Source organism: Pungitius pungitius, chromosome 11, assembly GCF_949316345.1.
Source record: "Pungitius pungitius chromosome 11, fPunPun2.1, whole genome shotgun sequence".
Classification (NCBI taxonomy): Eukaryota; Metazoa; Chordata; class Actinopteri; order Perciformes; family Gasterosteidae; genus Pungitius; species Pungitius pungitius.
The window spans coordinates 2,503,175-2,518,085 of NC_084910.1; the positions used below are offsets into that span (position 1 = coordinate 2,503,175).

The 14,911-nt window shown below is 43.0% G+C and overlaps 3 protein-coding genes across 4 annotated transcripts; 2 read left to right on the plus strand and 1 right to left on the minus strand.

Annotated features, from left to right (window-relative positions):
* The first annotated feature begins 14 nt into the window (after positions 1 to 14).
* On the plus strand, positions 15 to 5,092 carry LOC119197557 (limbic system-associated membrane protein). The gene is made up of 8 exons (XM_037453971.2): positions 15 to 411; positions 854 to 993; positions 1,250 to 1,329; positions 1,414 to 1,619; positions 2,283 to 2,546; positions 2,655 to 2,957; positions 3,537 to 3,639; positions 4,000 to 5,092. The coding sequence occupies exons 1-8, from the start codon at positions 348 to 350 to the stop codon at positions 4,061 to 4,063; spliced, it is 1,224 nt and encodes a 407-aa protein (XP_037309868.2). The 5' UTR covers positions 15 to 347; the 3' UTR covers positions 4,064 to 5,092.
* Positions 5,093 to 5,148: 56 nt separating this feature from the next.
* Positions 5,149 to 8,449, minus strand: cd22 (cd22 molecule). The gene is made up of 7 exons (XM_037453972.2): positions 8,285 to 8,449; positions 7,526 to 7,870; positions 6,822 to 7,043; positions 6,248 to 6,526; positions 5,906 to 5,987; positions 5,771 to 5,804; positions 5,149 to 5,689 (listed from the first exon to the last, which is right to left on the minus strand). Exons 1-7 carry the CDS (start codon positions 8,445 to 8,447, stop codon positions 5,651 to 5,653), a joined length of 1,164 nt encoding a protein of 387 aa, XP_037309869.2. The 5' UTR covers positions 8,448 to 8,449; the 3' UTR covers positions 5,149 to 5,650.
* Positions 8,450 to 9,381: 932 nt separating this feature from the next.
* Positions 9,382 to 11,885, plus strand: LOC119197809 (uncharacterized). Of its 2 annotated transcripts, none has more exons than XM_037454425.2 (6): positions 9,382 to 9,679; positions 9,931 to 10,059; positions 10,330 to 10,547; positions 10,787 to 10,934; positions 11,078 to 11,200; positions 11,298 to 11,885. In XM_037454425.2, the coding sequence occupies exons 2-6, from the start codon at positions 9,969 to 9,971 to the stop codon at positions 11,345 to 11,347; spliced, it is 630 nt and encodes a 209-aa protein (XP_037310322.2). In that variant the 5' UTR covers positions 9,382 to 9,679; positions 9,931 to 9,968; the 3' UTR covers positions 11,348 to 11,885. The 2 variants fall into 2 exon arrangements, with proteins under 2 accessions (XP_037310322.2, XP_037310323.2); XM_037454426.2 differs by having other exon boundaries at positions 9,382 to 9,546.
* Positions 11,886 to 14,911: the final 3,026 nt, after the last annotated feature.

A 14,911-nucleotide genomic window follows, 5' to 3' on the forward strand; every position in this document is an offset into this window, starting at 1 on the left:
TAGAAATTACACAGAGCTAATGTCAATGAAGCTTCAAGTCAGCAGGGCCCCCAGACAACATCTGCAAACACGTTCCTTTGCGCTGAGCTCCCTATGTGGACATCAAAGCCAAGTCAGCATCACAGTTCCTCGCTGATAAAGAAAACAAAAGGGAAGTTGGACAGTCTGACCAAAACGTCTTTGCTGTGGAGGAAGAGAAGCTGTCAGTTCACTGGGCCAAGGTCTAGAGGAGAGCAGATGGATTGACAGAGTCACAGAGGGAGGCGAGAAAGAGAAAAGAAACCCCAAAAAGACAGAGGAGGTGACTGAGGGAGGAAGGTCAGGAGATCAGCATCAAGCAGGAAGACATGAAGATGGGTGGAGGAGAAGCACAGTGCTGCTGCTGGCTGCTGTTCACACTCTCTCTCAAAGGTAATGTGACAACATTGAACTGAAAGTGTTGAGTTAGACAGCTCATTCTGGGACATGAATGTGCCATTAAAGGGTGATTTGAGGTCACAATGGATTGGAGGATTACTTCACTGGCATTTCCTCATCGGTTATGCGGAAGTTACTTAAAAAACAACAACAACCAGGCTACAACTAGCAATGAATAAATATTAACTTGTGTTGTTTTCTTTCATATATAAAATGAAAATCCAATGACTAGAGACCAAGTCCTTCTCTTATTTTGTTTTAAGTTTGTGTAGATGTTCAGAACTTCAGTTGGATTATGTCATTTAATACTGAAAATAAGGCATATGTAAAAATATGTTCTCTCATAACCTTTGAAATGACGAATTGAATCACATCACTGTAATTTATCTTGGTGCTTATTATATATTTTCCGCTTTTTTTATTATCTGCGCTTCAGGTATTCTTGCAGGTGATTGGTCAGTTCGTCTCCCCCACAGTCCGATCTGTGCTGTGATTGGTTCCTCTGTGGTTCTCCCTTGTTCCTATGACTACCCCCATCGTTTTGATGAAGGCAAAGAGGGACGGCTCTCAACACAGGTAATTCAATAAAGAAGGCATTGTTGGCCGCTGTCTTTTTTCACTAACTAGACAATTAACTACGATAAGATTTCAAATCTACAGTATATTAGAAAGAAACATCCAATGACAGGGGGGTAATTAAAAAACAATTTTTAAGCTCTTTAAGCAACAAGTGCTTTGAATCCCTGAAGCCAGGGTACTATAATCATCTGCTGATACGCAGTAATCTATTACAAAAGGTCCTCTTTAACTAATGTGTAAATTTGTCTATCAGGATGGAGGAGAAGAAGGACAAAAGTACAACGTTTTGTCTGAGATGTGGTGTCTCGAAAACAGTCGCTGTATAACACCGAGGTATTGGCAGACACCCACAAACACCTGCAGTTAAGCCCTCATGGCACAAAAAAAGTGAGTTATAAGTCTATCTGTCCACCTCAGATACGTCTTCCACAGCGCCGGCATCTCCCCGGACCCATCCTATCAGAACAGGGTGGAGTACCTGGGACACCCGGGGACAAAAATCTGCTCACTGAGGATCTCCGATGTGAGAGCGTCGGACAGCGGAGCGTACGTGTTCTACCTCATCATCAGCCACCCGACACAGAAGATGCCGGAGCAGAGCGGTGTGCAGCTCCTGGTGGCAGGTGGGAATATGTTGTTTACCGCTGACCATAATTAACATGATGACAGTCATCACATTCAAAACCGAGAATGTTTTTTTTTTTTTTTTTCAATTCCCGAACACCAGGTGTTGATGTTTTGGTTTAGTTCAAGTGAACCACTTGCGTATCTGTTTGACACACGTTGGGCTATTTTTACGAGAAGTGGAACTGCAACTGACCACAGAGTGCTTATCAGTAACGTTTGATCTGATTAGCAACTATCATTGTGTTCCACATTGTCAAAGGCCACGTACCTTCTCTAGCCCGGTCATCGCTGACATACCAGCACGTAGAGACAAACTGCAGACTAGTCTCTGCTGATCAAAAACAAGGGATTTAGAGCAATTTCAAGAGCACCTGTTGAAAAGCAATCTTATTTTGGGTGTGTACATTGCAGGACATTGGTAAATGGTTGTTGTTGTTTCAGAAATGATTGAGAAATGGCCGTGTGAAGTCTTTCAGTTTCCACACAGAGCCTTTGTGATGAAACACAATCCAAGTTCTGCTTCTAATCTGCTGCAGATTCGATTAAAACAATAACAGAAATTATGGGATGTTTGTATTCTGCTGAGAGTTCCAACAGACAAATTGGCTTGTCACGTTTAGAGAAGAGTCAATGGAGCACCTCATTGCCGTTTTCTCCAGACAACTCCAGCGCCATCACCGTGTCGGCGAGTCCCTCCAGTGACATCACTGAGGGCGGGGCTTTACGCCTGGCCTGCTGCAGCCCCGCGGCCGGTCCGCAGGCCATTTTCACATGGCACAAGAGCGCAGGCACCGGCCCAGAGCACACTGGACAGGTGTGGAGCATCCGTGAGGTTACGTCTGATGACTCTGGCAGCTACTACTGTCAAATACACACTGGAGATAAAGTGAAGATCTCCACCAAGCTGCACATTGATGTAGAGTGTAAGTATCGTGGTTTAGTATTTTTGTTTCTGTCCGTAGCATTAAAATGAGTTAAGAAAGGTGCTTCTGAAGGAATAGTGACTGACCGTTTGTCTCTTTGGCGTCTAGATTCCCCACGAAACACGAAGGTCTCAGTCTCTCAGACGCAGGCCGGCCTTTCTCTGACTCTGACCTGCAGCAGTGACGCTAACCCGCCTGTGCACACTCACGCCTGGTACCAGGGGGCAGCGTGTCTCCCTGCAGCAGACAAAAGCTTTCATCGGGCAAAGCAATCCAGGGCTCAGAGCGCCGGACCAGGGCTGACTCTCAGCAGCACCAACGTCACCCTCCAGCATGGCGCGCGGCACTGCTGCGTAGCGCGCAACCGACACGGGTCGCAGACCGCCAGCATTGCTCTGCCGGGCAGCACAGGTAGGTCAGTGGCAATCAGCGGGTTTGCAGTCGTCCGTGGCGACCCTGTTTGTTTCGCCCTCAATCCTGCAGAAAATAATTGCGGACTCACACCTGGTCAGGTGTAGCGGTGACGGAGTGATTCTAGAAAGATACTAGTGGGCATTTTGGTTACTCTCACCTTTGACTGTGGATCTCATCACAAAGTCAAATCCATTACCCATTTGCCAACTAAGATTTAACAAATCATACTTATTATCCAAACACGTTTGTGTGTTGTTATTTAATACAACATTTTTGCGACAATGACCTCCCCTTATAACATTTTTTGATTTGTTGTCTTGCTCAAAAATGTTTGTAAAAGTAAAACGCAGGAGATTGAGCCAGCAAGTAATGGCTGACCCCTTCTGGACCACCTAACCAAATTTAACTTAAACATTTGACATTTAATCCAGTAAGAACAAACACTACCTCGTCCGTCGTGAAGGCCAGCATTATGAAATACCACCACATTGAACCTTCATCCATTCACATGCACATTGAATCAAAGGCGGCCCGAGGACGCTCCTTGAGGCTCTGACCCATTTCCACCCACTGCAGGGACGACCCCGCCTGACTCTCCAGTGGGCAGGCGTGTTTTTATCGGAGTGACCGTCGCTGTTCTGCTGGCTGTTATAGCCACGGTGGCCTTTCTCTTCACACGGTGAGTTCTTTGCTTTTGTCCTATTTCCATCAGCGTTTTTGGCAACGGGAGTCTTAAGTACCGGATGGGTTGATAACAAAAGGAAAACAATGTCAAATACAAGAAAATAAGGGGGGGCGGGGCATTATTATTATAAGCGTGTGGTTAAAAAGATCCGGTGTTACATACATGAAGTGAAACTGATGCATTAAACATAACACTTTCTATTTGTGTGTTTGTGGCTTGAGGGTCACGTACACAGAACACTCTGCATGTTAGCCAAAGATCTTCAGCGTTTATAAATTAAAATATAAAAGACAAACGTACTAGAATCAAAATAACATGACAGTGTTAATGTTTTGATCGTCCTTATCCTTTCAGGAGACAGAAGTCCTCCAGACACCAGGCGTATGTCCTCACTGAGACAACTGCTTCAGCACCTTGAGGACTCGTCCGGCACAAATCACAAAGCAAAGTGCAAACAGCCTTCAGCCATCACATCTGTTTTCTACTCAGCATACCTAGTTTCTCACAACCCCCGCACACTGTGTTCATCTCATTTTGCCAAATAAACCCTGATGATACAAGCGGAAACCTTCAGCGCCAAGTCTTACATCTCATGCTGCGAACATATTTTGGGCTTCTTAGGAGTAAGACAGACAACTCACAGCGCTGTTTGCATTGGCACGCAGCGTGACAAGCAGACTATCAGCGGGGTAGGACACAATGCTGAAATCCTCACTTCCTCAATTTCAATGAACTGAGCTTAACAAGGTCGATTTGAAAACCAGACAGAACTGACGAAGCACAAAAAATGGAACAAATGGCAGATATTTGTTGCATCTGTTTAAGAGCGATTGTGCTTTGAGACAGAAAAGTCTCTTGTCAACATTTAACCAAATTATGTTTAAGAGAAAAGTTATGTATAATCTAGACAGATAATAGACTAAGAATCCACTGTTCTCATTGAGTTGAACTTTCGCAGGAGCAGAGCATAGCAGATGTGAATTTGAATGCCTCCTTTGTGGTTCAACACATATGGCGACTACAAATGTGTGCTGACAACAGTGTCAGAGTCACGCCGCAGAGTGCACGCAGTTCTCTAAAAGCGATGTCAAGAAACAGCCGTTACTGGAAGCCTGTTGGTCACGATGATGAGAATGAACACGATGACGGAAAAAAGTACTAATGATCCAATTAGAAGCTGTCTGCAGTTAGGACGGGGACTCGTCTCCCGGGTTTTGAGTAAACTCTTCAGCGTGATAACGCTGTAAAAGATAGTGAGCAGAGCCTGAGGATGAAAACCAGGAGGACAGTGACTCCAACATCCGATGATAAAAGATTCTTGGACGTCAACTCCTTCATCCAGGGTCCTAATCTATTTTTAGAATGTTTTATATAATGTTATGTGTGATTTGTCATGTTGAAGTGAGGGAACTGGTGCCCACATGCTAATAAACTTAACAAAAAAGTGCTTATTCTTTTCTAGTATTTATTCAGACAGTTTGTTCACCTCACAGGTTTTGCTGGCCGTTTCTTTACATGTATTAAATGGTTGAATGAGAAAGAAAGAGAAGGTCTAAAATGATGTAATTCCACAGATTTTCTTATTTTAACGCTGTTTTAAGCTACAGTGTATGTCACCAGAGATTTGTTCTGTATGCATTCTGAGACGTAGTTCGGGCATAGAAGCAGTTTAACCAAAACATAATGCACATGAATATGTTAAACTCAAGGTGGCAGCAGATCTCGATTCTACTACACAGTGATTCCTGAGACAACACCACTCTAAAAACAACACCATGATGAAAAGGTATTTATTTAGTCACCTTTTGTATCCATTCATTGAAATGAGTTTTTGTCTTCCTGGTGATGTCTCCAGTGGCGTGAGAAGGACCGAAGCTTTACAAGGGAAGGAGTTGTTGTGGGGGTCGGGTGGTAACTCGAGCAGATAGAAAATCAACTGTATCTCGGAGGAGGAGAGGAAAGCTTCAAACATTTCATTCTGCGTAACCATCTTGTTTGGGCCCATTCAGGCAGTGCCGATGTTTTCATAATCACTGGTGCTTCTCTGCAACATAAAGGGACATCATTAGACATTTTGTTTTACTTTGTCATTAACTTTACTGAAAGGGGTCACGGTCTGTCTTACCTCTTTATCCACATCATGATCGCATCCCAGCTTCCTTTAACAATTGAATTAGAGACGGGTTTACATTCAAGAGCATATTCTCTTCATGTATTCACAGTATGAAACATCAGGCACAGAATCAAGAACTTAACTTACCATGCCCAAATAATAACTAGTGGAAGCAACAGGCCAATGAAGGCTTTGACTCCAATACCAACCAAGAGGATGAGATGGATCACTATTAGTAACAAAACAATGAGAATATAGTCATAAATGTCCAATAAAAACATGTAAACCTGTTTATATTGTACTTCCTACAATCACAGTTTTTAACAAGCAGTTTTTAATAAGATTTATTCAATGATGTCATTCCCCAAACCCCTTAAGCTGTTCGGAAGAGGCTCGTTTGCTCCGACTGTTATTCCTCATTAGATGAGCTTCACGTATCAACACAACTCGTAAACAGGTTGTAGTCGCTGATCTTCCCTCCACACTCACCGTCCGTTCCCTCCACCGACAGCAGCACCTCAGTTGACTTGTTTTCACCCAATCGGTTGCTGGCCTGGCAGAAGTAGAGTCCGGCGTGGGTCGCCTCCAGGGAGGAGAGAGACAGCACCTGTCCTGATCCCACGGGGCTGAAACCGGAAGCAGATGACCTGTACCAGGTGTAGTTGTCTGCGGGGGGGTTAGCGGCACAGCTGCAGCTCACATTCACACCGCGGCCCATTGTCAGGTGGTACGAATAGCTCATCTCAACCGACACATTCAACGGGGGATCTGAAACAGAGTAGAAAGTATATAAATTAACTCAAAGGAGGGCTTTCAGTCATCGATAATCCAGATCATTTTTAGCCAAAGCAGAACTAGGATGCTAAAAGAATCGTAAAAGCTAAATATGGATAAATTAAAGTACTAAAAGATGTTAAGACTTAATAAACCATTTTGCTGCCGGCAGTAGCTTCTTATTAATGGGGAGACATATAAGTGACATTAATCTGCGTTTCTAACTCAATGTACAATTACAGAGTAAAATAGAGTTTTTAACCCACAACGTCACGATAAACCTACTTACAGTCTACTTTCAGAGCCACAGGTTCAGATAGAACGAACTCCTGTCCTTTGGCAGCACAAAAGTAATTCCCAGCATCCCCTGCTTGAGCCTGGAACTCTGACCTGGCTACAGGAAGTCCATCTTTAAACCAAACTGTGGCGGGAAGTTGGCAGGACGTTTGACATTCTAGAGTAACGTGGTCTCCAGCTCTCACCCTGTCGGGGGAAACGCTGGCCCTCGGCTCTGCGTCGGCAAAAGAAACAGACATTGTTATATCGAGGGGGCGGGGCCACGCCCGTTGCTGTGGATCCCCGTAGAAGTTATTTCTAATGGGTACAAAATTCCATGCTGGGGGACAAATTAATTGTTTTGATCCCGTTGGTATCGTGCCATGAATTACACATCTCACACTTGTCGATCTTAAAGATGGATTGGCAAGTCAAGTTTCATTGCTACGTAAAACTGTTGAGGAATAAGACGTTACGTTAGTAATTCACACCCAAAAGTCGTAAAGCGACGTATATCCTTGTAGCTGAGATGCCGCTGTTTTCTTAGCAAATTCAGTTCCTAGACCAACGTGTACTGTAATTAGAAATTTAAACAGGATCAAAACATCATCATCATCATCATCTTTGACAATCATTTTTTGGAAATAAAGTGTGAGAAACACTGGAAGAGGCAGGACCCCCTTCTATACTGATAAAAGCTGAAAACAATAATTTTACCTGTGACAGTGAGACACACTGATCCTTTACTCCGCCTTCCATACTTCTCTGTATCAAACCTGAAGTAGTAATGTCCGCTGTCGTTAACCTGTAGGTCATGAATGGCCAGGCCACAGTCATGCTGCTGGTTGCCAAGATATTCAGAACGATTTTGATATGAAGGGAGTTCTGAGAGCGCAACACGTCTCCAGGCTCCATCTTTTAACTCTCCTTTGTACCATGCAGTTTTTGTAACCGTTTCTTCATCTGTGTAGTTGAATGAGCACCTAAGCTGCACCGTTGATCCCTTTAAAGCACAAGGATCTGTTTCTTCAAAGGTCACGGACCAACCGGCACTCACAGTTCCTGCAGACAGGTCATTTTGATTAGCTTTGTTGTAGTTTTTAGAGATGGACACTTGCTCCTCCACACCAATATGTCTTCAACTTTTTTTATAAAAAGCGTTAAAGGGAGAGAATTCATTGGAAATGTCTAGAGCACAGGTTTAAACAAGTGTCGGGCGGATTGCAAACATTCTAATTTCGGGAAGTGAGGACCGTGTCAACCCACATCCTCTTTGAAAATGAGTTAAAATGAGTGTTTGTACCAGTGCAACATGAACAAATCAGAGAAAAGATATTTGAACAAAATAGAGGGAATTTATCAAATGTATTTAAAAGTTAATCAAACAAATAAATGAATAAAATCAGTAGTTATGGAAAGAAATTAAACCTATTACTTCGTCTTTAAACAAAACTGGAAAAAAGAAAAACTCCTTACCCGGCTTCAGGATCAGAAGCATCAACATTGGAAGCATCTTCTTCATCAACGCAATACACAAAGTTACGTGATGGGAGATTTGGGGATTTATCTCTCTTAAGTTGGCGTCACAGCGACAGCATGGTTCAATGACTGGAAACATCCAAAAAAACATCTTGAGCATGACGGTAACTCAGCGGATGCCACGTCATCGATATGTATAAATAACGTGGCATCCGCTGATATATACATAACCCAAAATGGTTTTAGTGTGAGATTCATGTTTGAAAAAATATATATTTCTGCCAAAAGATCCAAGAAAAGGAGAATGGGAGAAAATGTAGTTAGCAGGAAAAAAAATAAAATAGTCGCCTTTACATGGGGAACTTGTGGTGGAAACTTTATTTGCATAATGCAAGTCTCTTGGTTTCCTTCCTTTTCAAATGTTACGACAGTTTGAGTTTTGAAGGAGTGGACTTTTTGAATGTCCACTTCTTTAAATTTGGAACTAATTTCTACAGAATGTAACCTTCCAAAAACCTGCAAAACTCATTGACCTCCCATTTGTACTGTGTCATACATATATATATACTTCACTGTACTGTCTTATATAGTATTGTCTTTGTATAATATGTTCAGTTTATGGGGAGCAGCTCTGTGTGTTGTGTTTGATTTTATTTGGTCCTACAGGAATATCTAATTATACAAATGAGAAACGGCTTTGCTTTTGCAAGATTTTAATCATTTGTTTTGTTCAACTGTTTTATGCTTTTGGTTCAACTTGTTGTATTTTGTATTTCAACCACTAAGTGGTGCCAAGATATATGTAGCGCATACACAGGTGACTGGTGAAGTTGTTTATTTCTTAGGCTTTATTTAACACCGCTTTACACCTCCACGTCCAAGTGACAAAAACTTGAAAAATGTCTGTATATTTATATCTTGAAAGACAAAAGACAACAGAACAAGAAGAGTGTAGCAACACAGAGTCAGCCTGAGGATCAGCGAGAAGCTTCCTGTTGATCAGTGTGCTTCATCTGGAGACCCAGCAAAGCGTCTCTGTGTGTGTGAGTGTGTGAGTGTGTGAAAGTAAACAGGGAAGCAGAAGGTATTTTCAAGGTGAGCCCTGACGTTTCTCCCAGCTGCTATTCTTGGCTCGGGCCTGCTAGACCTGTTTCTAGTTCGCCCGAAATCCATCTACTAAATCAGCGAAATTTCGTCGTACCTTGGATGGAGTGTGAGAATGGAGTGAGTCGCACAGAGGTGTAGAGTGAGTCGGACAGGTCAGTTGTTTAATTGCGGCAGTGGATGTATGTCAGGCGCTTAGATTCATTTCGAGCTGCATCGTATTCTTTAAATAAAGAAGCTGTCTGCGGGCGGCAGACTTTCTGTTGGAATTTCCTGTTCACTTCCTCGGTCAGTGTCAATAATCTATTTCTTTACCTGTCAACATACTACTTCCATTTAGTTTTATTTGTCTAAAGAGTCAAGATAATGGGTGACTTGATTGACTCGATTAAGAAAAACATTGGTTTATAACATTTACGGATGTCAAGAGCTCATGAAACGACATAGAAGTGATAAAATGCTTGCTATTGAAGCATCCATTTGAATGTGCTACTCTGTTGTCGATGGAATAGTAAAGTAATATGTTTCGATGTTTACAGATTAATTCTAGAATAAGAGACATTAAGTGGAGAAAATAATGGAGTTGATGGGAAAAGGAGAGCGGAGAAGGAAAAGTATGGTTTTTTTTCTCTGCTTGCACCTGCTGACTCTTCTGCAAATCACAGCAGGTAACTAAATACATGCAGGTGTGCAAGAACATTTTGTTAAGTTGTACCTACTCACATTAGAATTGAAGTGAAAACATCCACATACACTACTATGTTGTTTCCTGATGTGATCGTTGTTTTCATTGGAATTAAATTTAATTGTGATTAAAAGTGATTCGATAACAGATTATAAAAATGCCTTAAAATGTATTATTAATATTATTATTTTCCTGCTTATCTCTATCAAACACACACACACACACATCCACCACACGTTATCTTTTGTTTCAGCTCAAAACGTCACCACCGCCACCACTCCAGCCGCTGACCCCGGTGACCCTCTCAGCTACCGCACTCGCCCAGCTGACGTCACGGTGGCTGTTGGAGACCCAGCCGTGTTTCGCTGTGGAGTTCCCGAAGCTTCTCCAAGCTTCACATTCACCTTCCAGGGGGCACACGGAAACTACACCCTCGCGTGCCCCTCGGGCCACGTGGAGGATATTCCCCAGGTGGGTCGCTTCGTCCTCATCTTCTGCTCTTCTCCCCCAACCTGAGGGAGAGAGCAACATCTCTCAGAGCAGCGCTTTAACTCACATTGAAAGTTGCCTTTGTTTCTTTAACCTCGCTGATTTCAATTGTTTGACGCTTCTACCAGTGGCAGCTTCTCACGTCAGGTTCAATCGTTTTCAATCCCTCGTTATTTCTCATCTGAAAGCCTCTTCATTCCCTCCCCTGTCCCTCTCTTCAGGCTCTCTATGGAAGTTGTGATATGAAAAACGGAGAGTCATTAGCTGTGTGGAGCCTAAAGGGAACGTCTTTCTCCGACAACGGGGCGCGAGTCTTGTGTCAGCATCCAAACAACCCTAACAGCGCTGCTGCCGTCCTGCACGTCTACGGTAAAGATTCCTCTGATTCAATAGAACACCTGCATTCCTGCATGTCTATCACAGCGTTCGTGCATACTTGGATCATTTGTATTTCTTTGATTCTACATGTTGGGGTGAACCAAAGTAGCGATGCTTTCCACCCTTACCCCTAGATAACGGCACCAGACACGCCATTCTCATTGGTTGCATCATTGGGGGCTTCTTTGGCACGTTGTTGGTCTTTGGTTTGCTGTATGCCACCCTGCTGAGATCTGAGACCCTCCAGAAGTGCTTCCGTAAGCCCAAATTCTACAAGCCCACATTCACTGCTGAATGCATGGACCCCCCATATTTAAAACGGACAAGTAATCTGTGATGTCTTTACGCTTTCAGGTGGTGGAGAAACAGCAGAGGATTTGACCACAATAGTAAGTAAGGAGTAAAAGGAGACAGATCGCCTGATGTTGCTCTCTAAGCGTCAACTGTATTTAGGTGTGGAGGTTATTCTGTTGAGGCCGGGTCCATCCTGGACGTCTTCACTTCCTTTCTTTGCCTTGAATAACTGGGCCTTACACTTTACACTTTATATACACATCCGTTGAATGAGGAACAGATGAATAGATGTTTCACAGCTGTCCTGGCCAGGCTGTTCAACCAGTTTAGTGAGTTACTTTTTCACAGTTTGTCCACTTGAGGGAAGCACTCACTGCCCCGATGAGTTTGTTGTTGTTACACTATATTATCACACATTCAAGAAAACCTATTGTCTTTGCATAGGAGGTGTGTGGTCCATTGCAATTGTCCAAATTAAAGCTGCATTATATATCAAAACCAACACCATTTGTAAACAACTGTTTATTTCTGTCGATTGTTGATTACGTGCAAATGTTGATACAACTCTATTCCTCTATTTAATCCCACTAAGTAGTCACATTATTATTATCTTCCGTACCTTTGCTTCTGGAGATTTCCTCAAACTGGACCCCTTCGCATTTTAGTTGAAGGCCCCTGAGATAGGTGGACTAGCAACAAGTGACAAGCACTGACGTGGTCACGACGTTGGCGTGCCTGTTGCTTCCCCCCCCCCCCGGTGGTGAGCGCATTCCATGTTGCTTGCATGTTGTCATGAACAAACCCTCCACTGTGCAGCGCACTCCCTGCCTTTGACCCCTCTGTCTTCACGTGTATTTGTCACCTTCAAGGTGTAGGAGTGTAAGCCAGACCAGAGCTGTTTTACCTGCATCTGGCAACCGTTATCCAGCTTCATTATAGTACTATAGCAAATGTGCCACCAAAACAGTTTCTGTCTTTCTTGAAGAGACATTTTGGATTAGCCTAAAGTAGCCCAATTGCTTTTGCCAAGTCCCCTTTTAACTCTCCAACTTGTTTTTAATTATCCTGCTAATTTGCCCATATAACTAAAAACCATCATACACTAAAACGTCCTTCAATGGTAATGATATGCTATAAATAATAAATAAATACATTGCATCTTTAAGGAAACACGCAATCTTTGGAAGATAATCAAATGAGCGTTAAATAATATTAGATAAAGTGTTTTTTCACTGCTTTTGACGTTATGATATTTCATTACTCCCCATGTGTTGTGACACCTGAAAGAGCAGAACGGACAGCTAGCAACACACACACACACACACACACACACACACATACAAACACACACACAGGGCCACCAGCAGGAGAGAAGTCCAGCCTTTTCTTTTAGTCAATACAACAGAGGCCGTATGGAGCAACATGTTGACTCAGCTGCTCTGCTCGGTTCACTCGTGATGGGGTCCTGTCATATTCTACTGTCTGATTTCTTCACTTTCTCCAGCACTGAAGACGAGGTCTCGCTTGGTGTTTGCCTGGCAAACGTTCAGATGAAACAATAAGGTGGTCCATTTATAGTAGGAGTCCGTTGGGTGAGGTCTGTCTCATCATTTGGATTTTGGGTTGGGGGAAAAAGTACCCACAGTTAGAGTTTTGAAATGTAACGTAAAGAATGACACATCTGCTGAATAACTGGATTTCATTCACTACGATGTAAGCTGACTCGATCCATGACCTTCCGTTGACATTCGTTTTACTGTTTATGGACAAACATCTTAAATACCATCATAACAGGACGCGTGTGTAATGGTGTGTGTGTCCACTGATAACCTTCATTGTTCAGCGTGTTCTCAAAGTGACCCTAAGATCCGTTCCACTTGCAACACCTTTCAATACCTGATGAGACATTAAAGGGAATGTTGAACCATGACGATTAAAGTTAAATAGTAACAAGTTAATGTTGAGTGAAGTTAGCCTCAGAGGTGAACGATAGACTTTACAACGTGTAATATCCTTTTACCTGACCTCTGCAGCTAAACTCTAACTATTCAGGCATGCTCTGACAAGAACTAAAGACTAAAGCAGAGAAGTAAGATTAGTAAACAAAACACAGGATTTTCCCCTTTTTAACATTTACGTTTGAAGCCTACTGGACGTGTAGCAGATAGCCTTATTCAAGGTAAAGCTATTTTTAAGCGACATCCCATATTCCATTCTGGACCATCTTGTAATACTTTTAAAGATATGAAATGATTCTTCCAAAATCCTACATGTGCTGAAAAAAAAACCCAGACTCTAAAAGTGACATGCTATCGACATGGGACACAGTGACCTTCATTTAACCTCACAGCAACAATGCCATGCTTCACGCAGACAGATACCAGCAACCACAGATACAGCCACAAAGGTCTTCAATCTTTTATTAGTGTGCATTATGGAGGTGATTTTAAACCGGATACAAATCTGTTTGAGAAAATGAGGCTTTTAGAGTAATCCATAAAATACAATCCATGCAAATTACTATTTAAAAAAGGGGATGGGAGTGAATAAGCCACTGTAAGTCTTATCTCTAATCTTTCTCTCTTGGTTTTTATCATCACCAGTTGCTGCTGTAATTTGCTGTCAAATCTTTGTGTTAACACTTACACACACGCACACACGCACACACGCACACACACACACACACACACACACACACACACACACACACACACACGCACACACCCTTCTGCCCTCAGTGTTATAATTTGCTGAGAGGCTGATGCATGCCTGGGACAGGAACATACACTCACCGGCCACTTTATTAGGTACACCTGTCCAACTGCTCGTTAACACTTAATTTCTAAGCAGCCAATCACATGGCGGCAACTCAGTGCATTTAGGCATGTAGACATTGTCAAGACAATCTCCTGCAGTTCAAACCGAGCATCAGTATGGGGAAGAAAGGTGATTTGAGTGACTTTGAACGTGGCATGATTGTTGGTGCCAGAAGGGCTGGTCTGAGTATTTCAGAAACTGCTAATCTACTGGGATTTTCACGCACAACCATCTCTAGGGTTTACAGAGAATGGTCCGAAAAAGAAAAAACATCCAGTGAGCGGCAGTTCTGTGGGCGGAAATGCCTTGTTGATGCCAGAGGTCAGAGGAGAATTGCCAGACTGGTTCGAGCTGATAGAAGGGCAACAGTGACTCAAATAACCACCCGTTACAACCAAGGTGGGCATAAGAGCATCTCTGAACGCACAGTACGTCCAACTTTGAGGCAGATGGGCTACAGCAGCAGAAGACCACATCGGGTGCCACTCCTTTCAGCTAAGAACAGGAAACTGAGGCTACAATTTGCACAATCTCATCGAAATTGGACAATAGAAGATTGGAAAAACGTTGCCTGGTCTGATGAGTCTCGATTTCTGCTGCGACATTCGGATGGTAGGGTCAGAATTTGGCGTCTACAACATGAAAGCATGGATCCATCCTGCCTTGTATCAACGGTTCAGGCTGGTGGTGGTGGTGTCATGGTGTGGGGAATATTTTCTTGGCACTCTTTGGGCCCCTTGGTACCAATTGAGCATCGTTGCAACGCCACAGCCTACCTGAGTATTGTTGCTGACCATGTCCATCCCTTTATGACCACAATGTACCCAACTTCTGATGGCTACTTTCAGCAGGATAAA

Coding starts and splice junctions, on each gene's coding strand:
- LOC119197809 (XM_037454425.2), top strand. CDS start 9,969: ATGGAGTTGATGGGAAAAGGAGAGCGGAGAAGGAAAAGTATGGTTTTT. Junction 10,060..10,329: donor TCTTCTGCAAATCACAGCAG/GTAACTAAATAC, acceptor CTTTTGTTTCAG/CTCAAAACGTCACCACCGCC. Junction 11,201..11,297: donor GACCCTCCAGAAGTGCTTCC/GTAAGCCCAAAT, acceptor TTACGCTTTCAG/GTGGTGGAGAAACAGCAGAG.
- cd22 (XM_037453972.2), bottom strand. CDS start 8,447: ATGCTCAAGATGTTTTTTTGGATGTTTCCAGTCATTGAACCATGCTGT. Junction 7,871..8,284: donor GCTTCTGATCCTGAAGCCGG/GTAAGGAGTTTT, acceptor ACCTGTCTGCAG/GAACTGTGAGTGCCGGTTGG. Junction 5,805..5,905: donor CTAGTTATTATTTGGGCATG/GTAAGTTAAGTT, acceptor CAATTGTTAAAG/GAAGCTGGGATGCGATCATG.
- LOC119197557 (XM_037453971.2), top strand. CDS start 348: ATGAAGATGGGTGGAGGAGAAGCACAGTGCTGCTGCTGGCTGCTGTTC. Junction 994..1,249: donor AGGGACGGCTCTCAACACAG/GTAATTCAATAA, acceptor TTTGTCTATCAG/GATGGAGGAGAAGAAGGACA. Junction 1,330..1,413: donor AGTCGCTGTATAACACCGAG/GTATTGGCAGAC, acceptor TGTCCACCTCAG/ATACGTCTTCCACAGCGCCG.